General features: G+C 40.0%; 1 protein-coding gene across 1 annotated transcript; it reads right to left on the reverse strand.

The window, feature by feature from the left end:
- Positions 1–9432: 9432 nt before the first annotated feature.
- Positions 9433–17250, reverse strand: KRT25 (keratin 25). The gene is made up of 8 exons (XM_003912981.3): positions 15897–17250; positions 15440–15522; positions 14931–15087; positions 12579–12740; positions 12368–12493; positions 11799–12016; positions 10680–10747; positions 9433–9803 (listed from the first exon to the last, which is right to left on the reverse strand). Exons 1-8 carry the CDS (start codon positions 16323–16325, stop codon positions 9694–9696), a joined length of 1353 nt encoding a protein of 450 aa, XP_003913030.2. The 5' UTR covers positions 16326–17250; the 3' UTR covers positions 9433–9693.
- Between the last annotated feature and the right edge of the window lie 391 nt (positions 17251–17641).

Here is a 17641-nt window from a genome sequence, read left to right on the forward strand (position 1 = left end):
ACTGTACCCTGCCTTGGTGCTCCCATGGAAACCCCAATAAAGACTCTGGCCTAGGCTCTTCCTCCACATTCCTTTCTGCCTCCTGGCCCACACCGATGCTCCCCACATGGTCATGCACAGAATGACATGCTTCCTCCTCTGGGAAACATAAGTAATACAAATCTTTAGTGGCACCTGCCCCTCTGTGTTGTCACTCAGTTATGCCTCTAAATTAATCCCTGGTGTCATCTTAATACACAAACTCCATGAAAGCAGGGGCCAGTTTGTCTGGATTCCCCTAGATTCACGCTCCCCTAGGATTGCAGTGGGAACTGTATTGATATCTGTTGACTGAGCTAACGGGTAACAGACACCAGTCATCCTTTGCTCAAACTGACGTGTCCACATTTTTCTACAAAGATTAAAGCAGAAATGGAACCGCGTTGGAATTATTCCACACAAAAACTATGAATACACAGTTTTTAGTTAATATTTTAGTTAATATTTGTAAGCATTCTCCAAGAGGCAGAGTGATAGGTGTTTTGAAAGAACAAATCATAAATGTTCGCAGAGATAAAGGTGAAGACTCTGAAATATCAATTTCAATGCTATCCTCTACCTTCTCTTAGATTATCCCTATAACTAAATATACATCCACCATTTGGGCAGTTTTATTACCTGTACAGGTAGGTCTATATGGATATAACTTTAAGCTTAAGTAAGGACAGATGCAATATTGTAAGATTCGGTTTCCCTATGAAGTAAGACTTTATCTGGTAAGACATTAATGTAAATACCTGAAAATCTCATAATTGCTGTGAACCGAGAATTAGCAATGACAGCAACCACAGTGGCAGATGGAAGAGAAACAGCTTTGCTAGGGAGCCATGAAGACACACTGGCTACACTGTGTTAGTAGAAGCTCTGGAAATATCTCAGGAAAGTTGTTTTCTTTCTGTAACAAAATAATTATTCTATTTCAAAAATCACATTCCAAATGAAGTAGTTCTATTACTGAATAAGAGTCTTATTTTTGAGAACATTCTTGATTATTGTTATTAAATGGATGGGAACAGTGGCACAGAACCCAAGGGTCATGAAACCAACAAAGTGTTTTCTATTTGGCAGGGAATGTCTTTTATGCACACGTGTGTTGGGGCTGCATTGTTTTTTCTGGGAACTCAGGACAAAAAATGCAAACAAAATCTCCTGACTTACCTTACCTCTGCTCCCTCCTGGGTTCCTCTGATCCTCTTTTTATTTATTTTTATTTTTTTTTTGACAGGGTCTTGCTCTACCGCCCAAGCTGGAGTGCAGTGATGTGATCATAGCTCACTGCTCTGGGGCTCAAGTGGCCCTCCCACCCCACCTTCCCTAGTAGCTGGGATTATAGGCACTCCACACAATGCCTGGCTAATTTTTTTTTTTTTTTAAGTAGAAATGAGGTCTTGCTATGTGGCCCAGGCTCATCTAGAACTCCTTAGTTCAAGCCATCCTTCCACCTCAGCCTCTCAAAATGCTGGGATTACAGGTGTAAGCCACCGCTTCTGTCCTAACCCTATTTTCTAATTCATCTCTATCTGCATCCTTATCCACTGCTCAGTGTATTCCTGATCTCTGGCTTCCATCATCTGCAGAGCTCTTCATTCTGATAGACTTTCAAGGTATCAATGATTACCTCTCTCCTATGCAATCCAAAACCTCCCCTCCTGCTCCAATTCTTTCTCTTAGAAAATTGACTGTTCTCACCTTCGCGCTTGTGTTCTAAGCTAAACTCACCACCTTTCAATTCCACTGACATCCCTTTTCAGTTTGCTACATCTCTCAATAGCGTCATTATTTTCTAGTCATTCAGTCATTTTCTTTACTTAAAATATTATCATTTTTGTCATTTTTTAAAAAATTTTTCATTGTATAGTTTCCTGCATGCAAAAAATTTAGACATTGTGTAGTTTAAATAATAAATAATAGTAAAGCATACCAGTATCTTAGAGACCCTGCTGTTTCTCCCCAGTGATATCTCCCCTATTACTGCTCAGATGTCATTACTATCCTGAGTTTTCTTTATTACTTGCTGTGACATCATAAGAAATATGTAGTTGGTATTTGTCCCTATTTCCTGGCACAGAGCTTCTAAAATCCTTGTAATTTCCCGAGTGATAGAAGCATCTTTTCTTGCCCTGACACAGAGCTCCTAAATCCTTTGAAATTTCCTGTGTGCTAGGAGCATCTTTGGTTCTAATGAGGTGACTCTTGGTGGGCCCCTAAGTGGTTTTAGGATGAGGGCTGGCTGTCAGAAAGGCCAAACCTTGATGAGAAGCCTAGACATTTCAGCCCTAACTCTTCCCCCCTGTCCAGAGAGGGGACAGAGATTGAAGACTGAGTTAATAATTAATCAAGCTTACATGATGAAACCTCAATAAAAGCTTCTAAATGAGGGGGTTCAGAGAGTTTCTGGATTGGTGAACACATCGAGGTGCTGGGAGGTGGCCCACCCGGTGAGGGCATGGAAGCTCCATGTTCCTCATCCCCGACCTTGCCCCGGGCATCTCTTGCCTTCAGCTGTTCTTGAGTTGTATCCTTTATAGTAAACCCACAATAGTAAGTGAAGCACTTACTTGAGTTCTGTGAGTCATTCTAGAGAATTATTAAACTTTGCAGAGGGGGAGGTTGTGAGAACCCTGAATTTGTAGCCATGTCAGACAGAAGTGTGGGTAACCTGGGGGCCTGATACTTGTGGCTGGTATCTGAAGTGAGGACAGTCTTGTGGGACTGAGCCTTTAGACACGTGGAGTCTGACACTAACTCCAGTGTGTTAGCGTTAGAATTGAATTGAATTGTAGGACACTGAGTTGGTGTCAGAAGGGAAGAAAACCTTTCAACTGCCTTTACAAAAAGTTTTGCTCTCTACATATGCACCTCTAAACAATGTCTTGTTTAGTTTTTGTATTTGGAACTTTATACAAGTGGAATCTGCCCTATGCACTATGCTGGGACTTGCTTCCTTTGTTTGGCTTTATGTTTCCGTAACTCATCATTGTTGATGTGTGTGGCAGTTGTAGGTTGGATTCTCTGGGAAGCAGAGTCAGAGCTGAGTTTAGTGTGCAGGGTGGTTATTAAAGATTGCCCTGGGATCAATACCTGTAGAAAGGGAGAAGGAAGCAGGATTGGGAACAGGTAGAAAGTGAGCTTCCATTAGGAGCTCTGGAGCTCAGTACTGTCCTGAGTGGGGCCAAGATGGCCAGGCCTTTATACTGCTGTATCAATCATTCATTGGATGTAGGGTGTGAACTCAGGTGAGGTGACACGGCAGCTGAAGCAACCCCTGAGGGGCTGATGGCTGAGGACTGCCTGCCGCCAATACCTACGCAGCTGGGATGAAAAGCTCTCTGTTGGAAGCCTGCTGGATCTGGGTAGCCAGTGGGATCACAGCATCACCACAGGGCTTATAGTCCATTATTTTCCACTGTTGGATAGCATTTTTTGGTATAGACTTCACTTTATTTATCCATCCTACCATTGATGGCTAGTATTTGGGTTTTTCCTAGTTTTTTACTACTATGAACAATGTTGTATGAACATTCTTGGACATGTCTCCTGGTGCACCTGTGTAAAGGTCTTTCCAAGTTCTAGACCTCCTTAATCTCCTTAATCTGTTTGGTCTGCTGTAACAAAATACCATACACTAGGTGCTTATAAACAACAGAGATTTATTTCCCACAGTTCTGGGGGCTGGGAAGTTCAAGGTCAAAGTGCTGGCAACTTTGATGTCTGGTCAGAGTCCACTTCCTGGTTCATAGATGTCACCTTCTGTGCCGTGTAACACTGTGTCCTCACAAGGTGGAAGGGCAAGGGAGTTCTCTGGGTCTCTTTTTTAAGGATGCCACTCTCAATCATGAGGGCTCCACCCTTATGACCTAATCACTTCCCAAAGACCCCACCTCCTCATGCCATCACCTAGACTTCCACATAGAAATTTTGGAAGATCGTGAATATTCAACCCACTGCACAGAATATGCACATATCCAAGTTGGCTAGGTGAAACCAAATTTTCGAAGTTCAGAGTTACAACCCTACAAGAGTATGAGTTTTCCTTGCTCCACATACTCATCTATATTTGCTACAGGAAGACTTTGATACTTGCCAAGTTGGAAAGTGTGAAATGGAAGCTAGCTGTGATTTTTAATGTGCATTTCTCTGGTTACTAATAAGATTGAATATATTTCATGTTTATTGAATGTATGGATTTCCTCTTCGGTGAGGAGCTTGTTCAAATTTTTGTGCCATTTTTAATAGGGCTGTCTCTTTTTATTCTTTATCCTCTTTTACACTTCTCTTAATTTTATCTATGTATCTATCCATCTATCTACTTACCTACCTACCTAGTATTTTTCTCTCTGTGCTGAAGTCTGGATAATTTCCTCAGTCTACTTTGTAGTTTACTAATTCTCTCTCCCACTGTGTCTAATCTACTATTGGCTCTAAACATTGATATTTTAAATGTTATTTCTTACATTTGTTATATCTAGAAGTTTATATTTGGTTCTTTTCAAATATCCTTAGCCATTCTTTATAGTGTTTTGGATTCTGCTCATATTTTTAAAGTTTTATTTTTAAAAGTATTTTGATCATTTTTATGCTCTGTATTTTAAAATTGTTTCTATTGGCTCTTGCTCATGGTATCTTGTTTAGCAATTTCTGATTATCAACAGTTAATTTCCCTTAAAATTTTTATTTATGAGAATCATTTGAGGCTTGGGTTGATAGTGGGTCTATCTAAAGAGAATTTGCATTTGCTTCTGTTAGGCCCCCAGGGAGGTACCAGTGGTTAGGAACCCTCTTAAAGTAAATTCCCAGCTTAAATTTATTTTCATGCAGCAAGATAGTGTGGATTTTGGCTATAACCCTATCCAAATTTGGCTTGTAACCGTACATTCTCAGAGTTAATTTTCTCTCTTCCCTTTATGCCAGTGGTTGAGACAGGGAACTTTCTTTGCAATTCTCTGGCAGGGAGGTGAGTTTGTTTCTAGGTCATGCTTATATTACATGTGTGGCTTTTGGGGGCTAACACCTATCAGGAAGGGTCTCTGTTTATACTCCCCATCTTAGGCAGGTGCTACATTTTATCTCTTGTTCTTCATACTCTGTGGGGTCATAAACACTGAAGTCCAAGTTCACAGCTTCAGCAAATGCCTCAAAGTGCAAGCCATCTTCAGATTTCTCCTTTTCTCTCTGGGTTCCTTCCTTCACATAGTGTTTGGTCAGGGTTTTCCTTGTTATTACAACTCGTTAATTTGAAATCCTAATTAGGGAAAGGGAGTCAGGCTGGTGGGGGCAGGAAAAAGCAAAAAGATAAAGCAGATAAGCTACAAGTCTGCCTTTCTTCATGGTCCAGGACACACAGCCCTCCTGCAAAAATAACTCACAATCTTCCTGCACCCAACTATCACCAGACATCTGCAAGTTAGCTCACTACAAGCTTTGCATTATCAATACTAAACAAAGCCCTCTTCAACAGACAGTATAAACACCATCCTATAAAATCTCCAGCAAGCCTTTCTTTCTTTGCAGTCAGCTTCTCTTCTTCTGATCCTGCTTGTTGCCTTCTCGCAATGTGTTTTCCTACTTTCTCTAATAAATCTGCCTTTTTTTTTTTTTTTTTTTTTGAGTTTTTTTGAGACAAACTCTTGCTCTGTCATCCATGGTGGAGTGTAGTGGTGTGATCTTGGCTCACTGAAACCTCCACCTCTGGTTCAAGTGATTCTCCTGCCTCAGCCTCCTCAGTAGCTGGGACTACGGGCACTTGCCACCACGCCCGGCTAATTTTTGTATTTTTAGTAGAGATGGGGTTTTGCCATTTAGGCCAGGGTGATCTCAAACTCCTGACCTCCAGTAATCCATCTGCCTCAGCCTCCCAGGGGAGGGATTAAGGGCTTGAGTCACCGTGCCCAGTCAAGTCTGCCTTTCTTTATCTACTACTCTCTTGGTAAATTCTTTTACCCCTGTGCCACCAGCCCCATCATTGTTCCCTCATAAAAATTATTATTATTTTTTAAAATTTTGAAACAGAGTCTCCTAGGTTCAAGCGATTCTCCTGCCTCAGCCTCCTGAGTAGCTGGGATTGCAGGCATGCACCACCACGCCCAGCTAATTTTTGTATTTTTAGTAGAGACAGGGTTTTGCCATGTTGGCCAGGCTGGTCTCGAACTCCTGACCTCAGGTGATCCACCCATCTTAGCCTCCCAAAGTGTTGGGACTACAGGCGTGAGCCACTGTGCCTGGCCAATTAATGCTTTTAAAAAGATTTTAAAAGGATTTTATCCAGCATTTTTAGTTGCTTCCAGTAGGAGAACCAGTTGAAACCAAGTGTCCTGTATCATCTCTTGATTCTCGTTTTTACCCCTGTGACTATTCCTACTGATTGTTCTTCATAGATTTGCATTCCTCTACCTACTCCTTAAATGTCGATATTCCCATTTTAGAACATGACCCCACTTCTTTTTTATTTTACATATGTACATTTGTCACATTCATTCTCTTTAATATACTTTTTCCTTCAGTAAAGCTTACCAACTCTCTACTCTCTAATGGAGATAACTGGTAGTTCATCCCAAATGAAGACTGGCTTCTGGCGAGACATCCCAGGCCCCTCATCTTGGAGGACACAGGGACACAGGACTTTAGCCTTCCCAGCGAGCCTATTATGTTCCCTTTCTCTCTTCAGGGACCCATCCATGTCTCTCTACTTTTCTCCTCTGCCGTCAGAGAAATACGAAAGGTCACTCAGGGGGCCCAGAGTCTCCTCATTCAGGCCAAGACTTTCACTCTTCAAAAACTCATCACAGGAACAATCACTGGGGACCAAGTTTGTGCAAGGCACAGGTTTTGCTGTATGATGAGAGGCTGGTCAAAGATGTGTAGCATAAGCTCTCCTTTCTTTAAAAAAAAAGCTTACAGACTAGTTAGGGAGAGGGAGACACCTGACTCATCGCAGCCGTGACCTTTTATAGTTTCAATTACCAACTTTAGTCTTACATGTTTCCAATATAAAATACTTCTTCTGGTTTTAGATGTGTATATTTATTCATTTATTGGGCATATATTTAATGTGTACCTACCATATGCCAGAAACTGTCTGGTTACTGGGGATATGATGCTGAACAAAATGGGCCATATCCTTGCCTTAGAAAGCTTACATTCCAGTGCAGGGGAAGGAACAACAAATAAGAAATAAAATAAATAAACAAGATAATTTCAAGTGCTGATGAAGGTTCTGAAGGAAGTAAGGCAGTGTGAGGTACTAGTGACTTCTGCTGGAGTGGTCAGGGACAGCTCTTCTGACGGGAAAGATCAAAAGGAATTAGCCATGGGAAGATCTGGGGAAGAGCGTTTCAGGCAGGGGGCACAGCTAGTACAGAGGCTGTGAGGCAGGAATGAGCTTGCTGTATCCAAGGAATAAGAGGAGGGCAATATTGTTAGTGCTGCGGGGGAGGTGAAGACATAAGATATGAATAGAGAGATAAGCAGAACCAGGTTACATCGGGCTCTGGAGGCTATAGAAAAATATTTAAATTTAGTCCTAGGTACATCAGGAATCCACTGGAGTATGGTTTTGTTTTTTTTGGAATCAGGGTCTCACTCTGTCACCCAGGCTAAGGTGCAATCACTGTTCTCTGCAGCTTCAACCTCCTGGGCTCAAGCAATCCCACTGGAGGATTTTAAGAAAGGTAGTGATGTATTTATCTTTCTCTCTGTCTGTGTATATAAAGGGATTAACCATTGTGTGTGTGTATGTGTGTGTTTTTAAAGTCATCTTTGTTAGAGTACAATCAGTGATGTGCTGGTAAATGTGTAATAACCAGGTTTCAGAGGAGGAAGAATTTCTGATTTATAGGGTTTGCCAATTTCTGCAAAAGTGTGAATACCTTCTCCATTGCTGACATCAAGCTACCAAGTGATATCACTAAATGGAGGGTCAGGAAGAGATATGCAGAAGAGGCTGCCATGAGATGGTAACAGTTCTAGCACACAACAGGGTGTATTACAAACTTATATTAAAATTCACCTTTTTAAGTTGTTGAGGTCTATGAATCGTGGCATATATAGCTGTGTAACGATTTACATTGAGAATCATTGCTCTAGTCAATAAGTGTATTAGTCCATTTTCACGCTGCTGATGAAGACTGGGAAGAAAAAGAGGTTTAACTGCACTTACAGTTCCACATAACTGGGAGGCCTCAAATCATGGCAGGAGATTAAAGGCACCTCTTACATGGCAAGAGAAAAATGAGGAATATGCAAAAGCGGAAACCGCTGATAAAACCATCAGATCTTGTGAGACTTATTCACTACCATGAGAACAGTATGGGGGAAAATGCCCCCATGATTCCAATTATCTCCCACCGGGTCCCTCCCAGAACATGTGGGCATTATGGCAGTACAATTCAAAATGAGATTTGGGTGGGACACAGAGCCAAACCGTATCATTGAGGGAGGATTTGATGATAGGTGGGGAAGAGTGGTATAAATTGCTTCAGCACTTAGACGATTACAACATATCTTTTTTTAAGTGGAATTTTCTCTGAGATTGTAATATTTTTGTTTCACATAATCTAATGGGAAACATAATTAGGCCTGTGGCTAAGATTGTATCAGAAGCAGGCAATACAAACAATTCAGGGATAATTACAACACACTTAAAAGACTCTTCTTTTCTGCTTTCTATTTTCACATAGAGGCTGAAACCCATTTTTTTGAATAGTTTATAATATGGACAATCCATCCATACAGTATAGAGGGTCAACTAAATATCTAGAGGTAATATCTGATCTGAGGAAATTATGTTTTTAATTAATCTAATTTATTTCCCTTTAGTAGAGATAAATCTGTTGGTCAAGAGTTATAAACATCAGCTACAACTTTGTAGTAGAAGTGGATGGCTCTATTCCTATAATTTGGGTTCTAAACTAAAGCTTTTGCTGTAACCTCTATTACATTTGGAATACTGTTTAAAATATATATCCAAAAGGAAAATGAGATTGAACATTAATCATTATAAATATTGAGTATTAAAAATACATATTAGCATCTATCAAATGCTTATCCCATAAGTGCACTTTGCAATAACTTATTTCTTTAATCTTTACAATAACCATTTGAAAGAACTACTTTTATTATCCCCATTTACAGATGAAGAACCTGAAATATATACATTTTAGTTATTATTAAAGGGAATAGGCTTCTTAGTATGTCAAAGTATGGCAGATTGGGGATTTAAATAAAAGTACTTTTATTCTTTCTGAATTTGTCTCAGTTTGAATGATAGGGTAAGCCTGATGAAAATCTATGAAGAAACCTATTATTTTAAAAGAGTTCTTATATAAATAAAAGCTATTACGTATTCACATATTTATATTGCACACATAAACATTCTAAAGACAATATCACCAATGATAACTTGCTAAAGAAGAGGTTTATTGAATACAAAGAATTGACAACAGATTTCTGTAGGATAATCAAATGAGTCATCGGATTTGTGTGTGGCATTCTTCCAGATGAATGGGGAGATGCTGTTATTGATTGCCCAGAAAGAGAAAACAACAGAAAGACAACAGGACAGACGTTTTTCTTAGACATGCACATTTTTCTGGACAGATACAGAATGCCTTTTCTTCTCAGGGGGCATGTGGCGTACGTTCTCTGCTGCATCTCAAATTAGTTGCTTTGAGATTTCTCATCCAGGGAGTGGAGCCTGGTGGTCAGTATTTTGCTGCGTTGGTCTACCTCCTCAAGAACTTTCTTAACCACTATGGCTTTGGCTGAGTCTGAAAGTTAAAAATTAAAAGGAGATTTTATAGAGTTAAAAATGAATAAAACATTGTATCATTTAAAGGAATAATAGTATTTGCATATAGAATGAACTGTGCACGAAACACAAATACTTAGACTCATTTTTGGTGAATAATTTTGATTATTTGGTTAGGAAAAAACATGGTGACATGTTATTTTGTTTAAAATTAGCACACATCACTGACATTAGATATCTAGCACATATGGTGTCTACTACAAATCTTTATTGTGTGTATTCTTACCAAGCTATGGTAATATAAGATCAATCAAGCTATGCATTAAAAATGAAGTAGTTGGGTATATATACCCAAAAGAATAGAAAGCATTCTACCATAAAGACACATGCATGTGAATGTTTATCGCAGCACTATTCACAATAGCAAGGACAAAGAATCAACCTAAATGCCCGTCAGTGACAGAGTGGATAAAGCCATAAGCACCATGGAATATTATGCAGCCATGAAAAAGAGGAAGATCATGTCTTTTGCAGGAACATGGATAGAGCTGGAGGCTATCATTCTTAGCAAACTGACGCAGGAATAGAAAACCAAACACCACATGTTCTCACTTATAAGTGGGAGCTAAATGATAAGGACTTATGAACACAAAGAAGGAAACAACAGATACTTGGTTCTACTTGAGGGGGAAGGGTGGGAGGAGGAAGAAGAGCACAGATGATAATTATTGGGTACTGGGCTTAATTTCTGGATGATCAAATAATATGTGCAACAAACCTCCATGACACGTGTGTACCTATGTAACGAACCTTTCAATGTACTCCCAAACCTAAAATAAAAGTTGAGAAAATTTAAAAAGTAGGATAGCATAACAACAGATTTCATTTTAATTACCTTTGACTTGACTTCCCACATTTCCAGATCCATAATCTTTAGACTTGTAACCTCCAGACTTACAGGCTCTGTGAAAACATCACGAAAGAGGGTGATTTAGAGAGAACCCCATCAATTCTAGGTTCACCATATGGTTTTCTTTAGCTCTTTGGTAGTTTCAACTGTGTAACCCAGTATTTGATTTGTAGTGTTTGCCGATTTCTGTAGAGGTATGAATACCTTCTCCATTGCTGATATCAAGTTACCAAGTGACATCACTAAGTGAGGAGTTAGGAAGAGACGTGCGGAAGAGGCTGTCATGAGATGCTAACAGCAGTTCTGGCATGCCACTGGATGTGTTTATACAACTTGGGTTGAAATTCTCCCTTTTAAGTTTTGCAGGTTTATGAATTGTGACAAATGTATTTAGCTGTGTAACGATTTACATGTGGAAGCATCACTCTAGTCAATGAGGGAGGGTTTGATGATAGGTGGGGAATAGCGGCGTAGATCGCTTCAGCAGTTAGACAATTACAAGATACTTTTTCTAAGTGGCGTTTTCTCTGAGATTGTAATGTTTTTGTTCTGCTTCAGTGTTAAGAAGTGATTTTTTTCCTGTATGATTCCTTTTATATTAACATCAAGAATGGATAAAATAGTAACTGCCAAGGGAAGTGGGGCACAGAAGAACTTTCTGGGGTGATGAAATGCTCTTCGTTGTGAATTCAGGAAGCTTCCTGCTCCTAACAACTCTGAGCTCTAGACTCCCAGACTTGTGCCCATGGGAGTTCATCAGTGCTATGAAGACAGGATTCTGTGAGTGATGAGCTCCAGAAACCATTTCCAGAGTCCGAATCCTGGTCCACATATTGAAACTCCAGTTAGCTTCCCGTTTATTCTTTTCACTCTAGAAGTGATATTTTCAATGTTCATACCTTAAACTCGGTGCCTGCTGCATATTGGTTTGTTAAGATGTTAATTTGTATTTTGGCAGTCGAGTGTGTATTGTATTTAATATTTAGTATTCATGATGATAAATGCATGCAGCCAAATTATGTCCACTTTTCCAGTGGAAAGTGGGATCTAACTTGCAAGCAGATTTCAGTATATTACGCCATCCATGCAAATTGTTTTACCTACCCATCATCTCCTCCTATAAGGAGACAGTAGGTCTCAATTTCTTTTTCCAGGTGGAGCTTGATGTCCAGGAGCTGCTCATACTCGAGCTTCTGGCCCTCGGTCTCGGTTCTGACCTGGTGCAGCTGCTCCTCCAGGGCCCCGATCTGAGCCTGGATCTGCGCCAGCTGCGCGCAGTAGTTGCTCTCGGTCTCCGTCAAGGAGCCCTCCAGGGAGCGTTTCTGTCAGGAAGCAATAAAGAGAACCTGAGATGGATATGCAGCTACGCAGGGATTTGTTTGATGTATGATTTTCTCCTGTTGTTAACTTTACATATAATTGTTTTAGATTTCACATGGACACATAGTTAAGACTGTGATACTGCCTGAAAATGAGCAAATTCTTCTTTTTGGTAGAATAGACCTAAAGACATTCGTGTTGTTTTAGCTGTCAGCTATACAATCCTATTCTTTGCTTATGTTTTAAGACAATTGTAAAAATATATATTTCAATATTGTTAAGGTTTTTAAAACCAGCTGGCAAGTATCTAACATGATGACCTGGGGGATGGTAAAAAATTGTTCTTTTCATACCGTGGCTAAGAGAGACTGAAGTTCAATCTCCAGGGTTTGAAGAGTGCGCTTCATTTCAGTCAGCTCGTTCCGGGCTGAGGTTGTGGCTCCGACATCCTCAGAAATCTGCTGCTGCAGGGAGGCGCTCTGAAATGACATAAGTGAAGGAGCAAATCTTAGTTTCGTGAATATCAGTAACAGGCAAAGGGATTGTTTTCCGGAGGAGAGTCACCTTCTCGTTGAACCAGGCCTCTGCATCCCTGCGGTTCTGCTCTGCAAGGGCTTCGTACTCAGCTCGCATGTTGTTCAGTAGAACTGTGAGGTCCACCCCGGGAGCTGCGTTCATCTCCACGTTCACGTTGCCTCCAGCTGCGCACTGCAGAACTTGCATTTCCTAGAGGCAGAAAAGTGTTCAGCTCAACTCTGCAGGGATCTTATGGAAGGTCTAGAAGCTTAGCTTTGGAAGGGCACTTAGAGTTTGTCTGGTTTTCCCCAGGCTGTGCATTGACCCCCTCCCACCACATTTGATATTTCCTGTCCTGTTGACCTAATTCTCAAAGACAGTGAACTCACTACCTCATGAACTAGCCTGTTTCATTCTGGAAGAGTTTTAATTGTTCCAGAGTTCTATATTATAGGGAGCCAAACTCCTGTTCTTATAACTTAAACTCATCAGTTTCAGTTCTGCTACTCAGAATGAGTCTTAATTCCTTTTCCAAATGAAAGTTTTAAACATTTAAAATGAATGGTCCTCCATTGCTTATTCTATTCTCCACCTTTGTGGACTGGTCTTCATTTCATTAGAGGCCAGCTTTGATGCAGTCTTAACTCAGCTACACCCTGAACACAGCCATGAACATGGTTGAAGGGCTGAGTTTGAATAATTCTGAACCATCGAAATGATGATAAGTAAATAAATGTGTGTGTGTGCGTGTGTGTGTGTGTGTGTATGTGTGCACCCCTCAGGGACGAACATCATCCTCTAAAGAATCCCAGCTGTCTATTAAGTCTATACAGGGACATTACAGTATCATGTTGGACTTTGGAGTCACACAAATCTCTCTGTAAATTTTGGTTCTGCCCTATAGTGGCTGGTGAGTTTGGGAAAGTTGCTTAACCTCTTTAAGTTTCTATTTGCTTACCTGAAAATTGAGGATAATTAAATATCCTCCCTGAGTTGTTAAAAGAAATCAAAGAACTAATAATAATAATGACTCTATACTACCTTGCACATAAATGCTAAATGAATGCTGGTTATTATGATTATTATCATCGTGGAAGCTGGAATTTATTTTGCAGCCAAAGTCTACATGTTACCCTGTCTGAACTGCAAGCTGTTAGAATGTGTGAGTCAGTTCTAAGATTCTGAATGGCAGGCATCACAGCGAAGACTGTGTGTACTGGAATACCACCCATCAACTTCTGTCTGCTGCAGAAACTCTCCTCCCCATTCATGAATTGGTCTTAATGAGGGTAACTAAGGCTTTCATTCCTTCCTGCAGTGAGCCCCTCAGCTAATCCAGCTGTCCTTCCTCCTGGTTGACCCTATGTCTTCCCGATCTACAGATGTGGCTTTTACTTCTGAGGATTTAGTGAAAACTTCCTGGTTCAAGCATGAAAAAAAAGATTATATATATATATTTGCCTCTGTGTGTGTGTGTGTGTGTGTATATATATATATCTATAGGGTTGCCTGTAAGTGAGGCATTACAAAAATCAAAAATCAATTGCTTTTAATTCATCAAAAATGGATTAAACACCATGTTCTGTAACTATATTTGAATCCACGTTGGCAAATCAATGTTATTCAAGTAGTTTTATTTATAAGACAGCCTCATGACTAATCAAGTAGGATTCTTAGCTTGATCTTCTGTTTTAAGCATTTGGCTTGACCATAGAAGTCTTTTGGCTATTTAAAATATCAAATTTATTTTCAAAGGATAAAGATTTTTCCCTTTTGGAAAACAGCACCTCTGAAAGCAATCCCAAAGATGTAATTACTGCAATATAAAATTTGGAACTTAACTTCCAACAGTGACCGCTTCAGAAGTTTATGATTAAGTATAAATTCTGGTGTAATAGCTTAATTTCATTCTCATTATTTTTACAGCCATATCTATAAAGAATACGTACTAGTGTTACGTTTGTATACTTAATGCATGTATGAAGTTAATGTTTTAGTGTTTTAAATCTGCCACTGTCATAGAGAAATTTAGATCTAGTTTTCCAGTTTAAGGATGTCCTTGAAGTACATTTATTTTATATTTGTTTTATCTAATTCGATGTAATCTCCTAAGCAGATCATTTTAACTTAGCTATAATTACATAGCCAAACACTCCTCTTATAACCCTGATTGGTCTGGAAAACATGATTCCTTTATTTTTTCCCATAGGAAACTTGATGAGAGAGCAAGGGTGAATCTGTACAAAGAATTCGACTCTTGAAGAGACAGCTCAGCCCTCATGTCTGTCTGACAATGTGTCTTCAGCACCAACTTTTTATATGAGAGGTTATGTACATTATCTCCTGTCAGGTACACAGTGTCTGCAAAGGGATAGCAAAATGTAGATGACCAGCTCTTACCTCTTTATGGTTCTTTTTGAGGTAAGTCATCTCCTCACTCAGGGTTTCGTACTGAATCTCCAGATCTGTTCTGCACAGGGTTATTTCATCCAAAACTCTTCGTAACCCATTGACATCAGCCTCTACACTCTGGTGAAGAGCCAGCTCATTTTCGTACCTTAAAGAGTGTTAATGATTTCCTAATTTGTCACATGGTTGGAGACATAGTCACCGATCAATGACAAATGCTAGAATTCCGGAATTTTGAAGATTTGGCCACAAGAGGCATTTTCAAAACTTGTTGCATAATAATAATTATTATTGTTTCTACTTTGCAGTATTTGACAGAAAAAGAACTAGTTTTAATAGCAGTTCACGCTTTGTATTTAATAGTCAAAGCATAAAAAAGTAATAACATCCTGTTTATGTGAAATTCAAGTGTGTTATAGTTTTGGAATAAGAGTTGCAAATTTGATGTAATGCTTTGCATGAATTGCCATGAATTCATTTCACTCTGGCAGTCTACTTACTTGAGTCTGAAATCATCGGCTGTAAGCCTGGCATTATCGATCTGCAGAACAGCATTAGCGTTGCTGGTGGTGGAAGCGATGATCTAGAAATGGGAATTTGACTTTTATCATGAACTAAACCAACTGAATCTACTTAATGCTTATTTCCAATGCTAAATTGGAATTCTCTTTAAGAAATCACAAGTAGGTGGGTGTGGTGGAAGGCGCCTGTAATCCCAGCTACTCAGGAGGCTGAGGCAGGAGAATCTCTTGAACCCAGGAGGTGGAGGTTGCAGTGAGCTGAGATCCTGCCACTGCACTCCAGCCTGGGCAGCAAGAGCAAAACTCCTTCTCAAAAAAAAAAAAAAAAAAAAATCACAAGTAGGAACAATAAATGTTTTTAGAATTTAATAAAGAAAGGAAAACAAAATTTAGAAATAAAGGTACATGAAAATGATTGTGAAGTATGATTTCTTACCTGGTTTTTAAGGTCATCAATTATCGGGAAATATCTGCTATAGTCATGATCAAGACCACGGCAAGAGCCGGGCCCAAATTTCTCATACCAGCCCTTGATCTTCTGCTCCAGGTCAGCGTTGGCCTCCTCCAGAGCACGCACGTTGTCCAGGTAGGATGCCAGGCGGTCATTGAGGTTCTGCATGGTCACTTTCTCATTGCCAGAAAGGAGCCCCCCCTCATTCACAGTGAAGCCAGCACAGGGATTGCCTCCCGCTGCATTTCCTCCCGATGAGCTGCCTCCGAGGGCACAAGAGAAGCTACTTCCAATCCCCGAAATGCCACAAGCATTTCCAGCCCCAAAGCTGGTTCCCCCACCAGAGAGTCTGAGTGATCCTGTGGTGGAACGAGGACAGGACCTCCTGGAGGCACTGGAAAGTCGAAGAGACATGGTATCAGGGCAGACACGTTGCAGAGCTGTATTCGTGAAAGCTAGAATGGAGTCCCTTCTTGTCTAAATGGTTCTGTTTGCCTTTTTATAGGCAAGTCCCAAGTGTGTTCTGAATGAGATTCTGCCTACATAGAGTAAAACATGGCTTGCCAGTCTCAGCAAGTTGGCATAATTGGGTGATTTTTTCTAATTAGTAACTCACTTTGCTGGGCTCATTCCTGTAGGAGGGCAGTTGCCCTCAGGTCGGTGGTAATCTGAGAAATGGGTCTGGGTGGAGCAATGTCAGGTTCATTATTACATTTTTAAATGTTGGGTGAGTCATTCTTCACTTCCATCCTTAGAAGATAAACCTCATCAGCTCATTACTGAATAGAAATTTGGCATCATGGTTTTGGGCTATTATGCCAAGGCAGGCTGTGATGTTTCTGAGACTTTTTCTGCTTTTATTGTCACAAGTTTTTCTACATAAGTAGAGAATAGAACTGTAATCATTATTTCCCCAACCTGGTTCTTCAACCAATAGGTTTTTGTTTTTATTTTTAAATTCCTCTTGCCACTGTTTCCCAAGGGAAGTTAACTTCCATTCTGGCTGACATGTGCATCATATTTTGTTGACACTTATGACTGGGGAGAGTTGCCTTATCTTATCCATTTTGATAATTACGAGCACACCCCTAATTGGTGTTATGTTTTGTGGGAGTTTGGAAAGACATTAACTTATTTCCTGACCCTGCAAAATCTGAAGCAAACCTGGAAGGAACTATTTCTTCTGTCTTAATTTACTGTGGTTTAGCTCAGGTGAAAGTCATCAGTAAGGTATTTAGTGGGCGGGAATTCACATATATTTACTAAAAACTCTACCTATTATGGAAATATAAAATATTGACAAATAAGGCCGGGCGTGGTGGCTCACGACTGTAATCCCAGCACTTTGGGAGGCTGAGGCAGGTGGATCACTTGAGGTCAGGCATTTGAGACCAGCCTCACCAACATGGTGAAACCCCGTTTCTACTAAAAAATACAAAAATTGGCCAGGCATCATGGCGAGGCGCCTGTAATCCCAGCTACTTGGGAGGCCGAGGCAAGAGAATCTATTGAACCTGGGAGGCAGAGGTTACAGTAAGCTGAGATTGTGTCACTGCACTCCAGCTGGGGTGACAGAATGAGACTCTGTCTCAAAAATTTTTTTTGACAAATAAAAATTGTATATATTAATGGTGTACAACATGATTTTTTAATATATGAATATATTGTGTACCAAATCAAGCTAATTGACATATCTATTATCTCACATACCTATTTTGTGGTAAGAACAT

The sequence above is a fragment of the Papio anubis genome, chromosome 17 (genome assembly GCF_008728515.1).
Source record: "Papio anubis isolate 15944 chromosome 17, Panubis1.0, whole genome shotgun sequence".
In the NCBI taxonomy this organism is placed as follows: domain Eukaryota; kingdom Metazoa; phylum Chordata; class Mammalia; order Primates; family Cercopithecidae; genus Papio; species Papio anubis.

What these genes read in the sequence shown, in the direction of transcription:
- KRT25 (XM_003912981.3), bottom strand. Translation starts at nt 16,325, where the DNA reads ATGTCTCTTCGACTTTCCAGTGCCTCCAGGAGGTCCTGTCCTCGTTCC. An exon ending in GCCGATGATTTCAGACTCAA is followed by an intron (nt 15,088 to 15,439) that starts GTAAGTAGACTG and finishes ACACTCTTTAAG; the next exon opens with GTACGAAAATGAGCTGGCTC. An exon ending in CTTATAGGAGGAGATGATGG is followed by an intron (nt 10,748 to 11,798) that starts GTAGGTAAAACA and finishes ATGTTTTCACAG; the next exon opens with AGCCTGTAAGTCTGGAGGTT.